This window comes from Polyergus mexicanus, unplaced genomic scaffold (genome assembly GCF_030449975.1).
Source record: "Polyergus mexicanus isolate NDT 795.1 unplaced genomic scaffold, iyPolMexi1.0 SCAF_23, whole genome shotgun sequence".
In the NCBI taxonomy this organism is placed as follows: Eukaryota; Metazoa; Arthropoda; class Insecta; order Hymenoptera; family Formicidae; genus Polyergus; species Polyergus mexicanus.
In genome coordinates this window covers 1372380-1392549 of record NW_027223343.1, presented here as the reverse complement: position 1 = coordinate 1392549, position 20170 = coordinate 1372380, and the positions used below count along the sequence as shown (strand labels likewise).

The 20170-nt window shown below is 25.7% G+C and overlaps 3 protein-coding genes across 6 annotated transcripts; all 3 read left to right on the top strand.

The window, feature by feature from the left end:
* The first annotated feature begins 1878 nt into the window (after positions 1 to 1878).
* LOC138942541 (ejaculatory bulb-specific protein 3-like) lies at positions 1879 to 4326 on the top strand. Its single transcript, XM_070312827.1, has 2 exons — positions 1879 to 2105; positions 3933 to 4326. Exons 1-2 carry the CDS (start codon positions 1919 to 1921, stop codon positions 4097 to 4099), a joined length of 354 nt encoding a protein of 117 aa, XP_070168928.1. The 5' UTR covers positions 1879 to 1918; the 3' UTR covers positions 4100 to 4326.
* A 2066-nt stretch (positions 4327 to 6392) lies between these two features.
* On the top strand, positions 6393 to 11981 carry LOC138942578 (ejaculatory bulb-specific protein 3-like). Of its 2 annotated transcripts, XM_070312911.1 has the most exons (3): positions 6393 to 6620; positions 8451 to 8639; positions 11898 to 11981. In XM_070312911.1, the coding sequence occupies exons 1-2, from the start codon at positions 6434 to 6436 to the stop codon at positions 8615 to 8617; spliced, it is 354 nt and encodes a 117-aa protein (XP_070169012.1). In that variant the 5' UTR covers positions 6393 to 6433; the 3' UTR covers positions 8618 to 8639; positions 11898 to 11981. The 2 variants fall into 2 exon arrangements, with proteins under 2 accessions (XP_070169012.1, XP_070169011.1); XM_070312910.1 differs by lacking the exon at positions 11898 to 11981 and having other exon boundaries at positions 6394 to 6620; positions 8451 to 8842.
* A 1152-nt stretch (positions 11982 to 13133) lies between these two features.
* On the top strand, positions 13134 to 19820 carry LOC138942576 (ejaculatory bulb-specific protein 3-like). 3 transcript variants are annotated; one of them, XM_070312908.1, is made up of 3 exons: positions 13134 to 13361; positions 15177 to 15365; positions 19731 to 19820. In XM_070312908.1, the coding sequence occupies exons 1-2, from the start codon at positions 13175 to 13177 to the stop codon at positions 15341 to 15343; spliced, it is 354 nt and encodes a 117-aa protein (XP_070169009.1). In that variant the 5' UTR covers positions 13134 to 13174; the 3' UTR covers positions 15344 to 15365; positions 19731 to 19820. The 3 variants fall into 3 exon arrangements, with proteins under 3 accessions (XP_070169009.1, XP_070169010.1, XP_070169008.1); XM_070312909.1 differs by lacking the exon at positions 19731 to 19820 and adding an exon at positions 16415 to 16671; XM_070312907.1 differs by lacking the exon at positions 19731 to 19820 and having other exon boundaries at positions 15177 to 15567.
* The last annotated feature ends 350 nt before the right edge of the window (positions 19821 to 20170 follow it).

The following is a 20170-nucleotide window of genomic DNA, read 5'->3' as shown; positions in this document are numbered from 1 at the left end:
TAATGAATAAAAGATCATATTTACGTAACTAAGTAATAGTCTAAGAATCTAGAAAAGTATTTCTTATATAATATGATTCACATATTTTACGCTAAACTAAAAAAAAGATCAAATACAGATTCAGATTTTCGAACTATTCCAAATAGAGATGTTCGAGTTTTAGATTTGAACAGTTTGTACAGTTCGAATGAAATATTTAATATTATTGAATTATTTAAACAATTATTAATTCAAGTAAATTCAGCAGTAAATGTATGAGAAAAATTTAAACGAAAATATATAGTAATCACGATAAATAAGAATAACCAATTCTTTTTGCTTCTTCTCTTATTACATCATTCAATTATATTTTGTTATTTTATGTAATCTAAGTTTTTGAATTGTGTTGGGATATATATATATATTTTTTGAGGATACGGTTTGTGTAATATTTTGTTATTTATATAACATACAATTTATAGTTTCGATTTAACTTACAGATTTAAATAATTTAAGATCTGAGAAGATTTTGGACTTATTTCAACTATTCTATCATGTTCTTCCCGTTTTTATTCGTCAAAAAATCCAAGTTTATATTGTTATAACATAATAATATTACAATATTATTATAGCTCTTTTATTTTTAGCGTCTGATTAATTGATAAGAGGATAAAAAACTGAAGATTAGGGGATACAGTACACTTTCAGATTTTATTTTATAGCCTAAATAATGGACACGATGTGAGATGAATTTCGTTCTGCACAGAGATAGTTGAAAACAAAAAAATATACATTTTTAGATCTCGTTTTCCATCTACAACATTAGACTATCACTAATTTTGTTTGTTTATAATTTTATAATAAATAATCAGCGATTATATAAAACTTTTTGAACATTGCTCAGATTATTGCCATGACCTTATTTACAAAATATAAGGCCATTAAAATTAATGAGCGTTCTTCAATATCCATTTTTGTGTGTAAGATTTTTTTCAGAAAAAATATTCCATCTCATAAATAATTTATAACAAGATATTATATTTATCTGACATAGATCCGCGATAATACATTAAAAATGTTTTCAGTCTATAATTAAATTCGGAAATATTTTAGCCATATAGATTTTCTAATGGTAATACAGTCAGAATTAAACTTTTATAGACGGAATAATTGAAAATATTGGAAAATGAAACAGGCTGTAACTCGAAAACAAGATCATATCGGACATATGTTTATATGAACTTTTTTTCTTATTTTTGTATCTTGAATCCATCACTGCAATACTTCCACTTATTAGAAAATACTATATAAAAAATTATATAAAAAAATTATATTAAAAAAGACGTCCACACATACACACATATAGGTCAAAATCAAAATGTTTTTTCAGGAAATTATGCTATTCGCACATTTCCGAGAAGGTAAATATCCATTTTCACAATTGTACATTTTGTGTTATTTAGAAGAAGCTATAAATTAAAGCCTACCTGAAATCGTATAAAGAATAAGATACTGTAATATATTTATAAATTCGAAAAATTAAATTTAATAAATATTTTTAATCGTTTATAAAAATTGTTGACTATCTCCACTTGCGTGCACGTAAAAACTTTAGCTGATTATAATACAGAAACACAATCTGCATGTATATGTACAATGATAATAAATTACTAGTAGATTTATGAAATCGTTTTTTTGTATCTTTTAATTTCTTTAAATAGCCTGTCATTTGCAGTTCATTTGCAAGTGGATTATATCACCCTGAAGGATTATTACTATTAAGTTTTTTTCTAATATTTGCATGCAATTATTCCATTGGCTTAGTCGTGCACATTATTATCTCACTCGTAACAAGTTTTTGTTTCGGAAAAATGTATAAATAAGATGTGCATTTGATTCGATTATTCAGTATCTTTTTCACAAGATAGTGTAAACGAAAATGATTCGGCTCGTGACACTTATCGGTATTGCGCTATTGTGCGTTTTCGCAGAAGAGCTTTATTCCGATAAGTACGATTATATCGACATAAACGAAATCCTCAAGAACGATAAATTGCGAGAACAATATTACCAGTGTTATATGGATACTGGACCATGTCCAACAGCAGATGCAAAGTTTTTTAAAGGTATATCCGTACACAGAGTATTTTCATGATTTTTCTTCTTACAATTAGATTTTTTGATCAATTTATAGAAACAATTTTATAGAAACAATTTTCTTAACGAGTATATCTCTATAAGGCATTTTAATAATAATCAACAAACGTAAAAAAAATTAAAGGCTTACTTTCTTCCTTCATCAAAAAAGGCAATTTTCAAGTAGCTGCTACATCGTCGCATATAATCGGATTGAGATCAATAAAAAAGCGTTACAAAGCTTGATGTTTCTAGTTTTATAATCTTTTAGTCAAATTCAAGTCTTTTCATTTGTTACGAAGTTACATTATGAAAGAGCAACGTCCGTCGATTGACGAAATTTTTCAAAAGTTTGTTAAAAAATACCGAAGAAAAATATTGTAGCACAATTTCGTTAATTGGATTTTAAACAGCAGAGTTTTATCTTTAATTTGCTTTTTTAATGATTGTCCTACAATTTTTTTTCACCGAGTTATTCATTAATACTGAAGTAAAATCGATCTATTGGATTTTATATCCAATATAATATCCGATATATATAATTTAAATCAATGCAACTTAATGAAAAAACATTAACATTTTCATGAATTCTATAATTTTTGGATAACGTTAACGCCGGCGGTAATTGAATTTTTCATTTTAGACTTGATTTAAGTCTTCGAGATATAGAGAAAAAAAAAATCTTAACGATTCGGCTAGTTGCACATGTAATTGGGATACTTTTTACTTGTAAAAATTGTAGAGTTCATAGAAATGTTAACGTTTTTTCATTAAGTTGCATTGATTTAAATGAAAAAGAGAAAAAGTGCAATTTTTACTTGATTTTAAAATAATGATTACACTTTAACAATGGATATTAATTGAAAAAGCAATTAGTGCATGTTAAAGTGCCAACTTTTCTCTTTAAATTGCTTTTTTAATGATCCTCGCGCGATAATTTTTTTGCTAGTTATAAACGCTCAAATTCAATAGATCGATTTTACTTCAGTAGTGAATAACTCGACGAAAAAAAATCGTAGGACATTCATTAAGAAAGCAAATTAAAGATAAAACTCTGCTCTTTAAAATCCAATTAACGAAATTGTGCTACAATTTTTTTTCTTCGGCATTCTTTGACAAACTTTTGAAAAATTTAATCAATCGACGGACGTTGCTTTTTCATAATGTAACTTTGTAACAAATGAAAAGAATTGAACTTGACTAAAAGATTCTAATACTACAAAGTTCAAGTTTTGTAACGCTTTTTTATTGATCTCAATCCGATCATGTGCGACGAAGTTGCAGCCACTTGAAAATTGCCTTTTTTGTAGAAGGAAGAAAGTGGCCTTTAATTTTTTTGCGTATATAAATTTTACTTTATTAAATTTTAATTCTCTTAATTATAAAATTATATAATATTAAAAATTATAGAATTATATAATATTAAAAGTGAGAAAATTTTAAATATTACATTAGTAATGATATGTTAGAAACAAAATTTTTTTTTAAGAAAGAAAACTGACTTCAAGAGAGAGAGAGAGAAAGAGAGAAGAGAGAAAGAGAAATCTATTATTCAAAATCTATTATTCAAAAATATAATACAATAATTGTAAAATATTATATGTGTGTATGTTGCGTGTGCGCGCGCGCGTGGGTGTAGTTGCATGTAGGAAATATTAAAGTACTGTATGTATCCGTCAATTAAATATACTAAATATCTTTTACTTTTTTAATTATATTATAATTTTGATAAATTCCATTTATATTTGTTAATCGGAAACAAGAGCTATAAATAATATTAAAATAAATTTTACATATTTTTTTTCTTTTACTTTCAGAAATGGCTAGCGAAGCTCTTCAAACAAAATGCAAAAAATGTACTGAAAAGCAAAAGGAAATGCTGGATTTAGTAGTCGATTGGTATACAAAAAATAAACCCGACCAATGGCAAAAAATGATTAAGAAAAGCTTAGAGGATATGAAAAAAAAGAATGCTGGTCAATAATTGCTGACGAATGCTGCAAAAGGTGATAAAAATAACGACATGGAATCCGAAATATTAGAACTTTATAATACAATAGTGTTATTACTAATAAATTATTGTATTATAAATAATATAAATAATATAAATTGTAATTATATAATCTTTTAATGATTGTATTGTAGTATTATTGATGTTATTGTAATGTTATATATTGAAATAAAAAAAAAACCTTTTATTAATTATCTTAATATTTCTGTATTAATTAACTTAATATTCCTGTTATTAATTAACTTAATAACAAAAAGTTTTTAAACATTTTTAAATGTTTTTGTCTGTTTAAGCTAACTAAAATTATATAATAATTATATTAGTATTTATACTAATTAAATCTGTCTATAAAATTTAAAGAGAAGCAAAAGATATAAAAATAATAAATCAAATAAAATAAATTTTTTTTTATTCAACAATATGTAAGAAAGAAACAATTGAATAATAATTAATAAAAATAATTAAAAAATACTTTCGTTGCTTTTAGCATAAAATAATTTTAATTTAAATATTTTTAATTGTACAATTAAAATCAAAATTATTTACAATTATAACTATTAAAGTGTTAGCTGCAAGTATCAAATATCAAGTATATAGTTCCGATAGGCGGCCGATAGATAACGAATAGGTGCTTGGGAAATGATTAATTTGTTAATTTTCGTTAAAAAAACGCAATAAATCATGAAAATAATGATGGAGCAATGCGAAGCAATTAAGGAGCAATAATTTTATGTTATATTATGTTTGAATATTCTCGCCGTTGGCTTCTGAACCAAAAAGTATATGTAATCTAAGTTTTTGAATTATGTTGGGATATATATATATTTTTTGAGGATACGGTTTTTGTAATATTTTGTTATTTATATAACATATAATTTATAGTTTCGATACAGATTTGAATAATTTAAGATCTGAGAAGATTTTGGACTTATTTCAACTATTTTATCATGTTCTTCCCGTTTTTATTCGTCAAAAAATCCAAGTTCATATTGTTATAACATAATAATATCACAATATTATTATAGCTCTTTTATTTTTAGCGTCTGATTAATTGATAAGAGGATAAAAAACTGAAGATTAGGGGATACAGTACACTTTCAGATTTTATTTTATATCCTAAATAATGGACACGATGTGAGATGAATTTCGTTCTGCACAGAGATAGTTGAAAACAAAAAAATATACATTTTTAGATCTCGTTTTCCATCTACAACATTAGACTATCACTAATTTTGTTTGTTTATAATTTTATAATAAATAATCAGCGATTATATAAAACTTTTTAAACATTGCTCAGATTATTGCCATGACCTTATTTACAAAATATAAGGCCATTAAAATTAATGAGCGTCCTTCAATATCCATTTTTGTATGTAAGATTTTTTTCAGAAAAAATATTCTATCTCGTGAATAATTTATAACAAGATATTATATTTATCTGACATAAATCCGCGATAATATATTAAAAATGTTTTCAGTCTATAATTAAATTCGGAAATATTTTAGCCATATAAATTTTCTAATGGTAATACAGTCAGAATTAGACTTTTATAGACGGAAAAATTGAAAATATTGGAAAATAAAACATGCTGTAACTCGAAAACAAAATCATATCGGACATATGTTTATATGAACCTTTTTCTTATTTTTGTATCTTGAATCCATCACTGCAATACTTCCACTTATTAGAAAATACTATATAAAAAATTATATAAAAAAATTATATTAAAAAAAACGTCCACACATACACACATACAAATCAAAATCAAAATGATTTTTCAGGAAATTATGCTATTCGCACATTTCCGAGAAGGTAAATATCCATTTTCACAATTGTACATTTTGTGTTATTTAGAAGAAGCTATAAATTAAAGCCTACCTGAAATCGTAGAAAGAATAAGATATTGTAATATATTTATAAATTCGAAAATTTAAATTTAAAAAATATGATTAATCGTTTATAAAAATTGTTGACTATCTCTACTTGCGTGCACGTAAAAACTTTAGCTGATTATAGTACAGAAATACAATCTGCATATATATGTACAATCATAATAAATTACTAGTAGATTTATGTAATCGTTTCTTGTATCTTTTAATCTTTTGCATTTCAGTGGAATATATTACCCTGAAGGATAGCAAATTATTACTATTAAGTTATTCTTTAATATTTGCATGCAATCATTCCATTATCTTATTCGTGCACATTATTATCTCATTCGTAACAAGTTTTTGTAAAACGTATAAATAGGATGTGCATTCGATTCGATGATTCAGTATCTTTTTCACAAGATAGTGTAAACGAAAATGATTCGGCTCGTGACACTTATCGGTATTGCGCTATTGTGCGTTTTCGCAGAAGAGCTTTATTCCGATAAATACGATTATATCGACGTAAAAGAAATCCTCAATAACAATAAACTGCAAGATCAATATTACCAGTGTTTTATGGAAACTGGACCATGTCCAACAGCAGATGCAAAGTTTTTTAAAGGTATATCCGTACACAGAGTATTTTTATAATTTTTCTTCTTACAATTAGATTTTTTGGTCAATTTATAGAAACAATTTTTTCTTAACGAGTATATCTCTATAAGGCATTTTAATAATAATCAACAAACGTAAGAAAAATTAAAGGCCCACTTTCTTCTTTTAACAAAAAAACCAATTTTCAAGTAGCTGCAACTTCGTCGCATATAATCGGATTGAGATCAATAAAAAAGCGTTACAAAACTTGAAGTTTTTAGTTTTAGAATCTTTTAGTCAAGTTCAAGTCTTTTCATTTGTTATGAAGTTACATTTGAAAAAGCAACGTCCGTCGATTGACGAAATTCTTCAAAAGTTTGTTAAAGAATACCGAAGAAAAAAAATTGTAGAACAATTTCGTTAATTGGATTTTAAAGAGCAGAGTTTTATCTTTAATTTGCTTTTTTAATGATTGTCCTACAATTTTTTTTCCCCGAGTTATTCATTAATACTGAAGTAAAATCGATCTATTGGATTTTATATCCAATATAATATCCGATATAATTTAAATCAATGCAACTTAATGAAAAAACATTAACATTTTCATGTACTCTATAATTTTTGGATAACGTTAACGCCGGCGGTAATTGAATTTTTCATTTTAGACTTGATTTAAGTCTTCGAGATATAGAGAAAAAAAAATCTTGACGATTCGGTTAGTTGCACATGTAATTGGAATATTTTTTACTTGTAAAAATTGTAGAGTTCATAAAAATGTTAACGTTTTTTCATTTAGTTGCATTGATTTAAATGAAAAAGGGAAAAAGTGCAATTTTTACTTGATTTTAAAATAATGATTACACTTTAACAATGGATATTAATTGAAAAAGCAATTAGTGTATGTTAAAGTGCCAACTTTTCTCTTTAAATTGCTTTTTTAATGATCCTCGCGCGAGAATTTTTTTGCTAGTTATAAACGCTCAAATTCAATAGATCGATTTTACTTCAGTAGTGAATAACTCGACGAAAAAAAATCGTAGGACATGCATTAAAAAAGCAAATTAAAGATAAAACTCTGCTCTTTAAAATCCAATCAACGAAATTGTGCTACAATTTTTTTTCTTCGGCATACTTTGACAAACTTTTGAAAAATTTAATCAATATGAAGAACGTTGCTTTTTCATAATGTAACTTTGTAACAAATGAAAAGAATTGAACTTGACTAAAAGATTCTAATACTAAAAAGTTCAAGTTTTGTAACGCTTTTTTATTGATCTCAATCCGATCATGTGCGACGAAGTTGCGGCCACTTGAAAGTTGCCCGTTTTGTAGAAGGAAGAAAGTGGCCTTTTAATTTTTTTGCGTATATAAATTTTACTTTATTAAATTTTAATTCTCTGAATTATAGATTTATATAATATTAAAAATTATAGAATTATATTATATTAAAAGTGAGAAAATTTTAAATATTACATCAGTAATGATATGTAACAAACAATATTTTTTTTTAAGAAAGAAAACTTACTTCAAGAGAGAGAGAGAGAGAGAGAGAGAGAGAGAGAGAGAGAGAAGTGAGAAAGAGAAATCTATTATTCAGAATCTATTATTCAAAAATATAATACAATAATTGTAAAATATTATATGTGTGTATATTGCGTGTGCGCGCGCGCGCGGGTGTATGCGCATGTAGAAAATATTAAAGTACTATATGTATCCGTTAATTAAATATATTAAATATCTTTTACTTTTTGATTTATATTATAATTTTGATAAATTCCATTTATAATTGTTAATCGGAAACAAGAGCTATAAATAATATTAAAATAAATTTTACATATTTTTTTTGTTTTGCTTTCAGAAATCGGTAGCGAACTTTTTCAAACAAAATGCAAAAAATGTACTGAAAAGCAAAAGGAAATGCTGAATATAATAGTCGATTGGTATACAAAAAATGAACCCGAACAATGGCAAAAGTTTGTTAAGAAAACCTTAGAGAATATGAAAAAGAAGGATGCTGATCAATAATTGCTGACGAATGCTGCAAAAGGTGATAAAAATAACGACATGGAATCCGAAATATTAGAACTTTATAATATAATAGTTTATTACTAATAAACTATTTTATTATAAATAATATAAATAATATAAATTGTTATTATATAATCTTTTAATGATTGTATTGTAGTATTATTGACGTTATTGTAATGTTATATATTCAAATAAAAAAAAATCTTTTATTAATTATCTTAATACTTCTGTATTAATTAATTTAATATTCCTGTTATTAATTAACTTAATATAACAAAAAGCTTTTAAACATTTTTAAATGTTTTTGTCTGTTTAAGCTAACTAAAATTATATAATAATTATATTAGTATTTATACTAATTAAATCTGTCTATAAAATTTAAAGAGAAGCAAAAGATATAAAAATAATAAATTAAATAAAATAAATTTTTTTTATTCAACAATATGTAAGAATGAAACAATTGAATAATAATTAATGAAAATAATTATAAAATACTTTGGTTGCTTTTAGCTTAAAACAATTTTAATTTAAATATTTTTAAATGTACAATTAAAATCAAAATTATTTACGATTATAACTATTAAAGTGTTAGCTGCAAGTATCAAATTTCAAGTATATAGTTCCGATAGGCGGCCGATAGGTGACGATGACATTGATTGGGAAATGATTAATTTGTTAATTTTCGTTAAAAAAAAGGCAATAAATCATGAAAATAATGATGGAGCAATGCGAAGCAATTAAGGAGCAATCGTTTTATGTTATATTATGTTTGAATATTCTCACCGTTGGCTTCTGAACCAAATAATTCCGTTAGGCGGCCGATAGGTGGCGACTTGGATGGTCTCTTGGAAAATAATTAATTTGTTAATTTTCGATAAAAAATGCAATAAATCATGAAAATAATAATGGAGCAATATGGAGCAATTAAGGAGCAATCATTTTATGCTAGATATAGTTGCAGAAAACTATTGGAAATATGTTTTTGAATGAAAATGATAAATTTTACGTTTTTTGTAAATATTTCAAAAACTATTAGTTTTAAAAGAGGAGCAATTATCGATTCTGAAGGAGCGATTAAGGAGCAATCGCTTGAGCTTTTAATTATTAAAAAATATAAACTTCCAGCGCCAACGTATTTCCGGTTCCGTAAGTCATCCATCGGTCTTTAACAACTGATCGTCAGTGTTTATTAGGGCCACTTATTCGACCTTCGATCAAATTACGATTAACTTAATTGTTGATAAACTCACAGGGCGACCAATGTAAAACATTTCTAACGATATAATGTAATACAAAAAATTTTAAATTCTGCTTTCGATCGCCCTGTAAATTAATCAAATTATAAACTCTTTTACATTTGAATAATTTATATTATGTTATACAAAAAAAACTTTAATTTACTGAAGAAAAATCTTTTATGAATCAATCATAATGTTATAAAATATGATTTCGTAAATAGAATATGTTATATTCTTCATTTTTCATGTTTCTCGATAGCACTCATCGAGCCATATTTTACTTTATATAGTTGCTCCGAAACAGATCTGTCAGAAGTTTTCTGGGGTAACACCGCGGAGCCACAATCGAGTCTCTAGTGACTTTATTTTTCAGCTCTGAGGAAGGTCCCTGGACCCGTGGCAGAAAGTGCCGTAGCTTAAGTACTATTATCCTCCACCATCTTCACGAATTTAAGAAAGGAAGCTCCGGCTGATCTTCCGTGATGCGGGTGCGAGAGTATTGGTCAAAGCAAAAGTAATGTGTGTAAAAATGAGTTTATACTCATTGAACCAAACAGGGCCTACCAGACCAGGAAACTTCAATTTTTTCTTTTTTATATATATATGTATATTAATATACATATATAATATATTAATATTGTAGTAAAAATATAATTACAAAAAATATATTAAAATTATATACAGATTATATACAGATTTGGCTTGTCATTCCTGCCAACTTTTAAAATATATATCGCTTTAAAAAATTACTTACACAGTAATATAATATTTTGTATAAAAATAACTATAGCAAAGAAAGATTATTTAAAAAGAGAATCAGGCTAATAAAGATAATATAATAAGAACTATATAATTTTCAATAATGAGATTATCAGAATCAATACATTATTTATTTCCAGGAAATTCTTTTAACTTACCAATTAATATAAACTATATATGTGATGTTTTGTTTCATATCTTGAGATGACAATGTTTATCTTCCTCTCTCATTATCAACAATATCTTATTATTGCATAATATACAATGTAATATTATAAGTTCACGATAGATATCGTGTTAACAATAATCGATATATTTCACATTATTTATTATCTACGATTAATAAAATAACCTATAGTTAGTTTCCTCTGTAAAAAACAAATAAACAATTTGTTATATCGTATATCTAATAACTTACATAACTCAATGTATATCTGATCAAGAGACGGTGACTTGAAATTTTATCGCCTCACATGTTATATTGAAATAATTGGCTTTTCAATATTCTATACCTTTAAATGCTACCTTGCAAGATACAACTTAAGACTTCAATGCCAGAGAACAAAAAAAAATAATTATCATCATGTTTTTCTGATAAAATCAACTTAATAACTTTTATCTCGGAGCATTATACAATAATGAATAAAAGATCATATTTACGTAACTAAGCAATAATCTAAGAATCTAGAAAAATATTTCTTATATAATATGATTCACATATTTTACCCTAAACTAAAAAAAAGATCAAATACAGATTCAGATTTTCGAACTATTCCAAATAGAGATGTTCGAGTTTTAGATTTGAACAGTTTGTACAGTTCGAATGCAATATTTAATATTATTGAATTATTTAAACAATTATTAATTCAAGTAAATTCAGCAGTAAATGTATGAGAAAAATTTAAACGAAAATATATAGTAATCAAGATAAATAAGAATAACCAATTCTTTTTGCTTCTTCTCTTATTACATCATCCGATTATATTTTGTTACTTTATGTAATCTAAGTTTTTGAATTGTGTTGGAATATATATATATATATATATATATATATATATATATATATATATTTTGAGGATACGCGGTTTGTGTAATATTTTGTTATTTATATAACATACAATTTATAGTTTCGATACTGATTAAAACAATTTAAGATCTGAGAAGCATTTCGACCTATTTCAATTATTCTATCATGTTCTTCCCGTTTCTATTCAAAATCCAAGTTCATATTGTTATAACATAATAATATTACAATATTATTATAGCTCTTTTATTTTTAGCGTCTGATTAATTGATAAGAGGATAAAAAACTGAAGATTAGGGGATACAGTACACTTTCAGATTTTATTTTATATCCTAAATAATGTACACGATGTGAGATGAATATCGTCCTGCACAAAAATAGTTGAAAACAAGACAATATACATTTTTAGATCTCGTTTCCCATCCACAACATTAGACTATCACTAATTTTGTTTGTTTATAATTTTATAATAAATAATCAGCGATTATATAAAACTTTTTGAACATTGCTCAGATTATTGCCATGACCTTATTTACAAAATATAAGGCCATTAAAATTAATGAGCGTCCTTCAATATTCATTTTTGTATGTAAGATTTTTTTCAGAAAAAATATTCCATCTCATGAATAATTTATAACAAGATATTATATTTATTTGACATAGATCTGCGATAATATATTAAAAATGTTTTCACTCTATAATTAAATTCGGAAATATTTTAGCCATATAGATTTTCTAATGGTATTACAGTCAGAATTAGGCTTTTATACACGGAAAAATTGAAAATATTGGAAAATAAAACAGGCTGTATCTCGAAAACAAAATCATATCGGACATATGTTTATATATGAACTTTTTTTCTTATTCTTGTATCTTGAATCCATCACTGCAATACTTCCACTTATTAGAAAATACTATATAAAAAATTATATAAAAAAATCATATTAAAAAAAACGTCCACACTTACACACATACAGGTCAAAATCAAAATGATTTTTCAGGAAATTATGCTATTCGTACGTTTCCGACAAGGTAAATATCCATTTTCACAATTGTACATTTTGTGTTATTTAGACGAAGCTATAAATTGAAGCCTACTTGAAATCGTAGAAAGAATAAGATATTGTAATATATTTACAAATTCGAAAAATTAAATTTAAAAAATATGTTTAATCGTTTATAAAAATTGTTGACTATCTCCACTTGCGTGCACGTAAAAACTTTAGCTGATTATAATACAGAAAAACAATCTTCATACATATGTACAATGATAATAAATTACCAATAGATTTATGAAATCGTTTTGTTGTATCTTTTAATCATTTGCATTTCAGTGAATTATATCACCCTGAAGGATAGCAAATTATTACTAATAAGTTTTTTTCTAATATTTGCATGCAATCATTCCATTGGCGTATTCGTGCACATTGTTATCTCACCGGTAACAAGTTTTTGTTTCGGTAAAACGTATAAATTGGATGTGCATTCGATTCGATGATTCAGTATCTTTTTCACAAGATAGTGTAAACGAAAATGATTCGGCTCGTGACACTTATCAGTATTGCGCTATTATGCGTTTTCGCAGAAGAGCTTTATTCCGATAAGTACGATTATATCGACATGAAAGAAATCCTCAAAAACCATAAACTGCGAGTTCAATATTACCAGTGTGTTATGGAAACTGGACCATGTCTAACAGAAGATGCAAAGTTTATTAAAGGTATATCCGTACACAGAATATTTTGATGCTTTTTCTTCTTACAATTAGATTTTTTGGTCAATTTATAAAAACAATTTTTTCTTAACGAGTATATCTCTATAAGGCATTATAATAATAATCAACAAACGCAAAAAAAAAATTAAAGGCCTACTTTCTTCCTTCAACAAAAAAATTTTCAAGTAGGTGCAACTTTGTCGCATATAATCGAATTGAGATCAATAAAAAAGCGTTACAAAGCTTGAAGTTTCTAGTTTTAGAATCTTTTAGTCAAGTTCAAGTCTTTTCATTTGTTACGAAGTTACATTATGAAAAAGCAACGTCCGACGATTGACGAAATTTTTCAAAAGTTTGTCAAAGAATGTTGAAGAAAAAAAATTGTAGCACAATTTCGTTAATTGGATTTTAAAGAGCAGAGTTTTATCTTTAATTTGCTTTTTTAATGAATGTCCTACAATTTTTTTTCACCGAGTTATTCATTAATACTGATGTAAAGTCGATCTATTGGATTTTATATCCAATATAATATCCGATATAATTTAAATCAATGCAACTTAATAAAAAAACATTAACATTTTCATGAACTCTATAATTTTTGAATAACGTTAACGTCGGCGGTAATTGAATTTTTCATTTTAGACTTGATTTAAGTCTTCGAGATATAGAGAGAAAAAAAATCTTAACGATTCGGCTAGTTGCACATGTAATTGGGATACTTTTTACTTGTAAAAATTGTAGAGTTCATAGAAATGTTATCGTTTTTTCATTAAGTTGCATTGATTTAAATGAAAAAGAGAAAAAGTGCAATTTTTACTTGATTTTAAAATAATGATTACACTTTAACAATGGATATTAATTGAAAAAGCAATTAGTGCATGTTAAAGTGCCAACTTTTCTCTTTAAATTGCTTTTTTAATGATCCTCGCGCGAGAATTTTTTTGCTAGTTATAAACGCTCAAATTCAATAGATCGATTTTACTTCAGTAATGAATAACTCGACGAAAAAAAATCGTAGGACATTCATTAAGAAAGCAAATTAAAGATAAAACTCTGCTCTTTAAAATCCAATTAATGAAATTGTGCTACAATTTATTTTCTTCGGCATTCATTGACAAACTTTTGAACAATTTAATCAATCGACGGACGTTGCTTTTTCATAATGTAACTTTGTAACAAATGAAAAGAATTGAACTTGATTAAAAGATTCTAATACTAAAAAGTTCCAGTTTTGTAACGCTTTTTTATTGATCTCAATCCGATCATGTGCGACGAAGTTGCAGCAACTTGAAAATTGCCTTTTTTGTAGAAGGAAGAAAGTGGCTTTTAATTCTTTTGCGTATATAAATTTTAATTTATTAAATTTTAATTCTCTTAATTATTGAATTATATAATATTAAAAATTATGGAAATTTATAATATTAAAAGTGACAAAATTTTAAATATTACACCAGTAAGGATATGTAGCAAACAAAATTTTTTTTAAGAAAGAAAACTTATTTCAAGAGAAAGAGAGAGAGAGAGAGAGAGAGAGAGAGAGAGAGAGAAGAGAGAAAGAGAAATCTATCATTCAAAAATATAATACAATAATTGTAAAATATTATATGTGTGTATATTGCGTGTGCGCGCGCGCGCGTGTGTATGCGCATGTAGAAAATATTAAAGTACTATATGTATCCGTCAATTAAATATACTAAATATCGTTTACTTTTTTAATTATATTATATTTTTGATAAATTCCACTTATAATTGTTAATCGGAAACAAGAGCTATAAATAATATTCAAATAAATTTTACATATTTTTTTTGTTTTGCTTTCAGAAATCAGTAGCGAAGCTTTTCAAACAAAATGCAAAAAATGTACTGAAAAGCAAAAGAAAATGCTGGATATAATAGTCGATTGGTATACACAAAATGAACCCGAACTATGGCAAAAATTTGTTAAGAAAAGCTTAGAGGATATGAAAAAGAAGAATGCTGGTCAATAATTGCTGACGAATGCTGCAAAAGGTGATAAAAATAACGACATAGAATCCGAAATATTAAAACTTTAAAATATAATAGTTTATTACTAATAAACTATTGTATTATATATAATATAAATAATATAAACAGTTATTATATAATCTTTTAAAGATTGTATTGTAGCATTATTGTTATTGTAATGTTATATATTCAAATAAAAAAAAAAATCTTTTATTAATTATCTTAATACTTTTGTATTAATTATCTTAATATTCCTGTTATTAATTAACTTAATATAACAAAAAGCTTTTAAACATTCTTAAATGTTTTGGTTTGTTTAAGCTAACTAAAATTATATAATAATTATATTAGTATTTATACTACTTAAATCTGTCTATAAAATTTAAAGAGAAGCAAAAGATATAAAAATAATAAATAAAATAAAATAAATTTTTTTTTTATTTAACGATATGTAAGAAAGAAACAATTGAATAATAATTAATGAAAATAATTAAAAAATACTTTGGTTGCTTTTAGCTTAAAACAATTTTAATTTAAATATTTTCAATTGTACAATTAAAATCAAAATTATTTACAATTATAACTATTAAAGTGTCAGCTGCAAGTATCAAATATCAAGTATATAGTTCCGATAGGCGGCCGATACGTGACGATGACATTGCTTGGGAAATGATTAATTTGTTAATTTTCGTTAAAAAAACCCAATAAATCATGAAAATAATGATGGAACAATGCGAAACAATTAGGGAGCAATCGTTTTTTGTTATATTATGTTTGAATATTCTCGCCGTTGGCTTCTGAACCAAATAGTATATGTAATCTAAGTTTTTGAATTGTGTTGGGATATATATATATATATTTTTTGAGGATACGGTTGTGTAATATTTTATTATTTATATAACATACAATTTATAGTTTCGATATAGATTTAAACAATTTAAAATCTGAGAAGCTTTTGGACTTATTTTAACTATTCTATCATGTTCTTCCCGCTTCTATTCGTCAAAAAATCCAAGTTCATATTGGTATAACTTAATAATATCACAATATTATTATAGCTCTTTTATTTTTAGCGTCTGATTAATTGATAAGGGGATAAAAAACTGAAGATTGGGGGATACAGTACACTTTACGATTTTATTTTATATCCTAAATAATGGACACGATGTGAGATGAATTTCGTTCTGCACAGAGATAGTTGAAAACAAGAAAATATACATTTTTAGATCTCGTTTCCCATCCACAACATTAGACTATCACTAATTTTGTTTGTTTATAATTTTATAATAAATAATCAGCGATTATATAAAACTTTTTGAACATTGCTCAGATTATTGCCATGACCTTATTTACAAAATATAAGGCCATTAAAATTAATGAGCGTCCTTCAATATCCATTTTTGTGTGTAAGATTTATTTCAGAAAAAATATTCCATCTCATGAATAATTTATAACAAGATATTATATTTATCTGACATAGATCCGCGATAATATATTAAAAATGTTTTCAGTCTATAATAAAACTCGGAAGTATTTTAGCCATATAAATTTTCTAATGGTAATACAGTCAGAATTAGACTTTTATAGACGGAAAAATTGAAAATATTGGAAAATAAAACAGGCTGTAACTCGAAAACAAGATCATATCGGACATATGTTTATATGAACCTTTTTCTTATTTTTGTATCTTGAATCCATCACTGCAATACTTCCACTTATTAGAAAATACTATATAAAAAATTATATAAAAAAATTATATTAAAAAAAACGTCCACACATACACACATACAAATCAAAATCAAAATGATTTTTCAGGAAATTATGCTATTCGTACGTTTCCGAGAAGGTAAATATCCATTTTCACAATTGTACATTTTGTGTTATTTAGAAGAAGCTATAAATTAAAGCTTACCTGAAATCGTAGAAAGAGTAAGATATTGTAATATATTTATAAATCCGAAAAATTAAATTTAATAAATATTTTTAATCGTTTATAAAAATTGTTGACTATCTCCACTTGCGTGCACGTAAAAACTTTGGCTGATTATAGTACAGAAATACAATCTGCATATATATGTACAATAATAATAAATTACCAATAGATTTATGAAATCGTTTTGTTGTTTCTCTTAATCATTTGCATTTCAGTGAATTATATCACTCTGAATGATAGCAAATTATTACTATTAAGTTTTTCTCTAATATTTGCATGCAATCATTCCATTGGCTTATTTGTGCACATTATTATCTCACTCGTAACAAGTTTTTGTTTCGGTAAAACGTATAAAACAGATGTGCATTCGATTCGATGATTCAGTATCTTTTTCACAAGATAGTGTAAACGAAAATGATTCGGCTCGTGACACTTACCGGTATTGCGCTATTGTGCGTTTTCGCAGAAGAGCTTTATTCCGATAATTACGATTATATCGACATAAAAAAAATCCTCAACAACGATACTTTGCGAGTTCAATATTACCAGTGTGTTATGGAAACTGGACCATGTCTAACAGAAGGTGTAAAGTTTTTTAAAGGTATATCCGTACACAGAGTATTTTCATGATTTTTCTTCTTACAATTAGATTTTTTGGTCAATTTATAGAAACAATTTTTTCTTAACGAGTATATCTCTATAAGGCATTTTAATAATAATCAACAAACGTAAAAAAAATTAAAGGCCCACTTTCTTCCTTTAACAAAAAAGGCAATTTACAAGTAGCTGCAACTTCGTCGCATATAATCGGATTGAGATCAATAAAAAAGCGTTACAAAACTTGAAGTTTTTAGTTTTAGAATCTTTTAGTCAAGTTCAATTCTTTTCATTTGTTACGAAGTTACATTATGAAAAAGCAACGTCCGTCGATTGACAAAATTTTTCAAAAGGTTGTTAAAGAATACCGAAAAAAAAAAATTGTAAAACAATTTCGTTAATTGGATTTTAAAGAGCAGAGTTTTATCTTTAATTAGCTTTTTTAATGAATGTCCTACAATTTTTTTTCACCGAGTTATTCATTAATACTGAAGTAAAATCGATCTATTGGATTTTATATCCAATATAATATCCGATATAATTTAAATCAATGCAACTTAATGAAAAAACATTTAACATTTTCATGAACTCTATAATTTTTGGATAACGTTAACGCCGGCGGTAATTGAATTTTTCATTTTAGACTTGATTTAAGTCTTCGAGATATAGAGAAAAAAAAAATCTTAACGATTCGGCTAGATGCACATGTAATTGGGATACTTTTTACTTGTAAAAATTGTAGAGTTCATAAAAATGTTAACGTTTTTTCATTTAGTTGCATTGATTTAAATGAAAAAGAGAAAAAGTGCAATTTTTACTTGATTTTAAAATAATGATTACACCCTAACAATGGATATTAATTGAAAAAGCAATTAGTGCATGTTAAAGTGCCAACTTTTCTCTTTAAATTGCTTTTTTAATTATTCTTGCGCGAGAATTTTTTTGCTAGTTATAAACGCTCAAATTCAATAGATCGATTTTACTTCAGTAGTTAATAACTCGACGAAAAAAAATCGTAGGACATTCATTAAAAAAGCAAATTAAAGATGAAACTCTGCTCTTTAAAATCCAATTAACGAAATTGTACTACAATTTTTTTTCTTCGGCATTCTTTGACAAACTTTTGAAAAATTTAATCAATCGACGGACGTTGCTTTTTCATAATGTAACTTTGTAACAAATGAAAAGAATTGAACTTGATTAAAAGATTCTAATACTAAAAAGTTCCAGTTTTGTAACGCTTTTTTATTGATCTCAATCCGATCATGTGCGACGGAGTTGCAGCCACTTGAAAATTGCCTTTTTTGTAGAAGGAAGAAAGTGGCTTTTAATTCTTTTGCGTATATAAATTTTAATTTATTAAATTTTAATTCTCTTAATTATTGAATTATATAATATTAAAAATTATAGAATTATATAATATTAAAAGTGAGAAAATTTTAAATATTACATCAGTAATGATATGTTAGAAACAAAATTTTTTTTTAAGAAAGAAAACTTACTTCAAGAGAGAGAGAGAGAGAAAGAGAGAGAGAGAGAGAGAGAGAGAGAGAGAGAGAGAGAGAGAGAGAAGAGAGAAAGAGAAATCTATTATTCAGAATCTATTATTCAAAAATATAATACAATAATTGTAAAATATTATATTTGTGTATATTGCGTGTGCGCGCGCGCGCGGGTGTATGCGCATGTAGAAAATATTAAAGTACTATATGTATCCGTCAATTAAATATATTAAATATCTTTTACTTTTTTAATTATATTATAATTTTGATAAATTCCATTTATAATTGTTAATCGTAAACAAGAGCTATAAATAGTATTAAAATAAATTTTACATATTTTTTTTGTTTTGCTTTCAGAAATCGGTAGCGAAGCTTTTCAAACAAAATGCAAAAAATGTACTGAAAAGCAAAAGGAAATACTGAATATATTAATCGATTGGTATACAAGAAATGAACCCGAACTATTGCAAAAATTTGTTAAGAAAAGCTTAGAGGATATGAAAAAAAAGAATGCTGGTCAATAATTGCTGACGAATGCTGCAAAAGGTGATAAAAATAACGACATGGAATCCGAAATATTAGAATTTTATAATATAATAGTTTATTACTAATAAACTATTGTATTATATATAATATAAATAATATAAATTGTGTTATTATATAATCTTTTAATGATTGTATTGTGGTATTATGGATGTTATTGTAATGTTATATATTTAAATAAAAAAAAAATCTTTTATTAATTATCTTAATACTTCTGTATTAATTAACTTAATATTCCTGTTATTAATTAACTT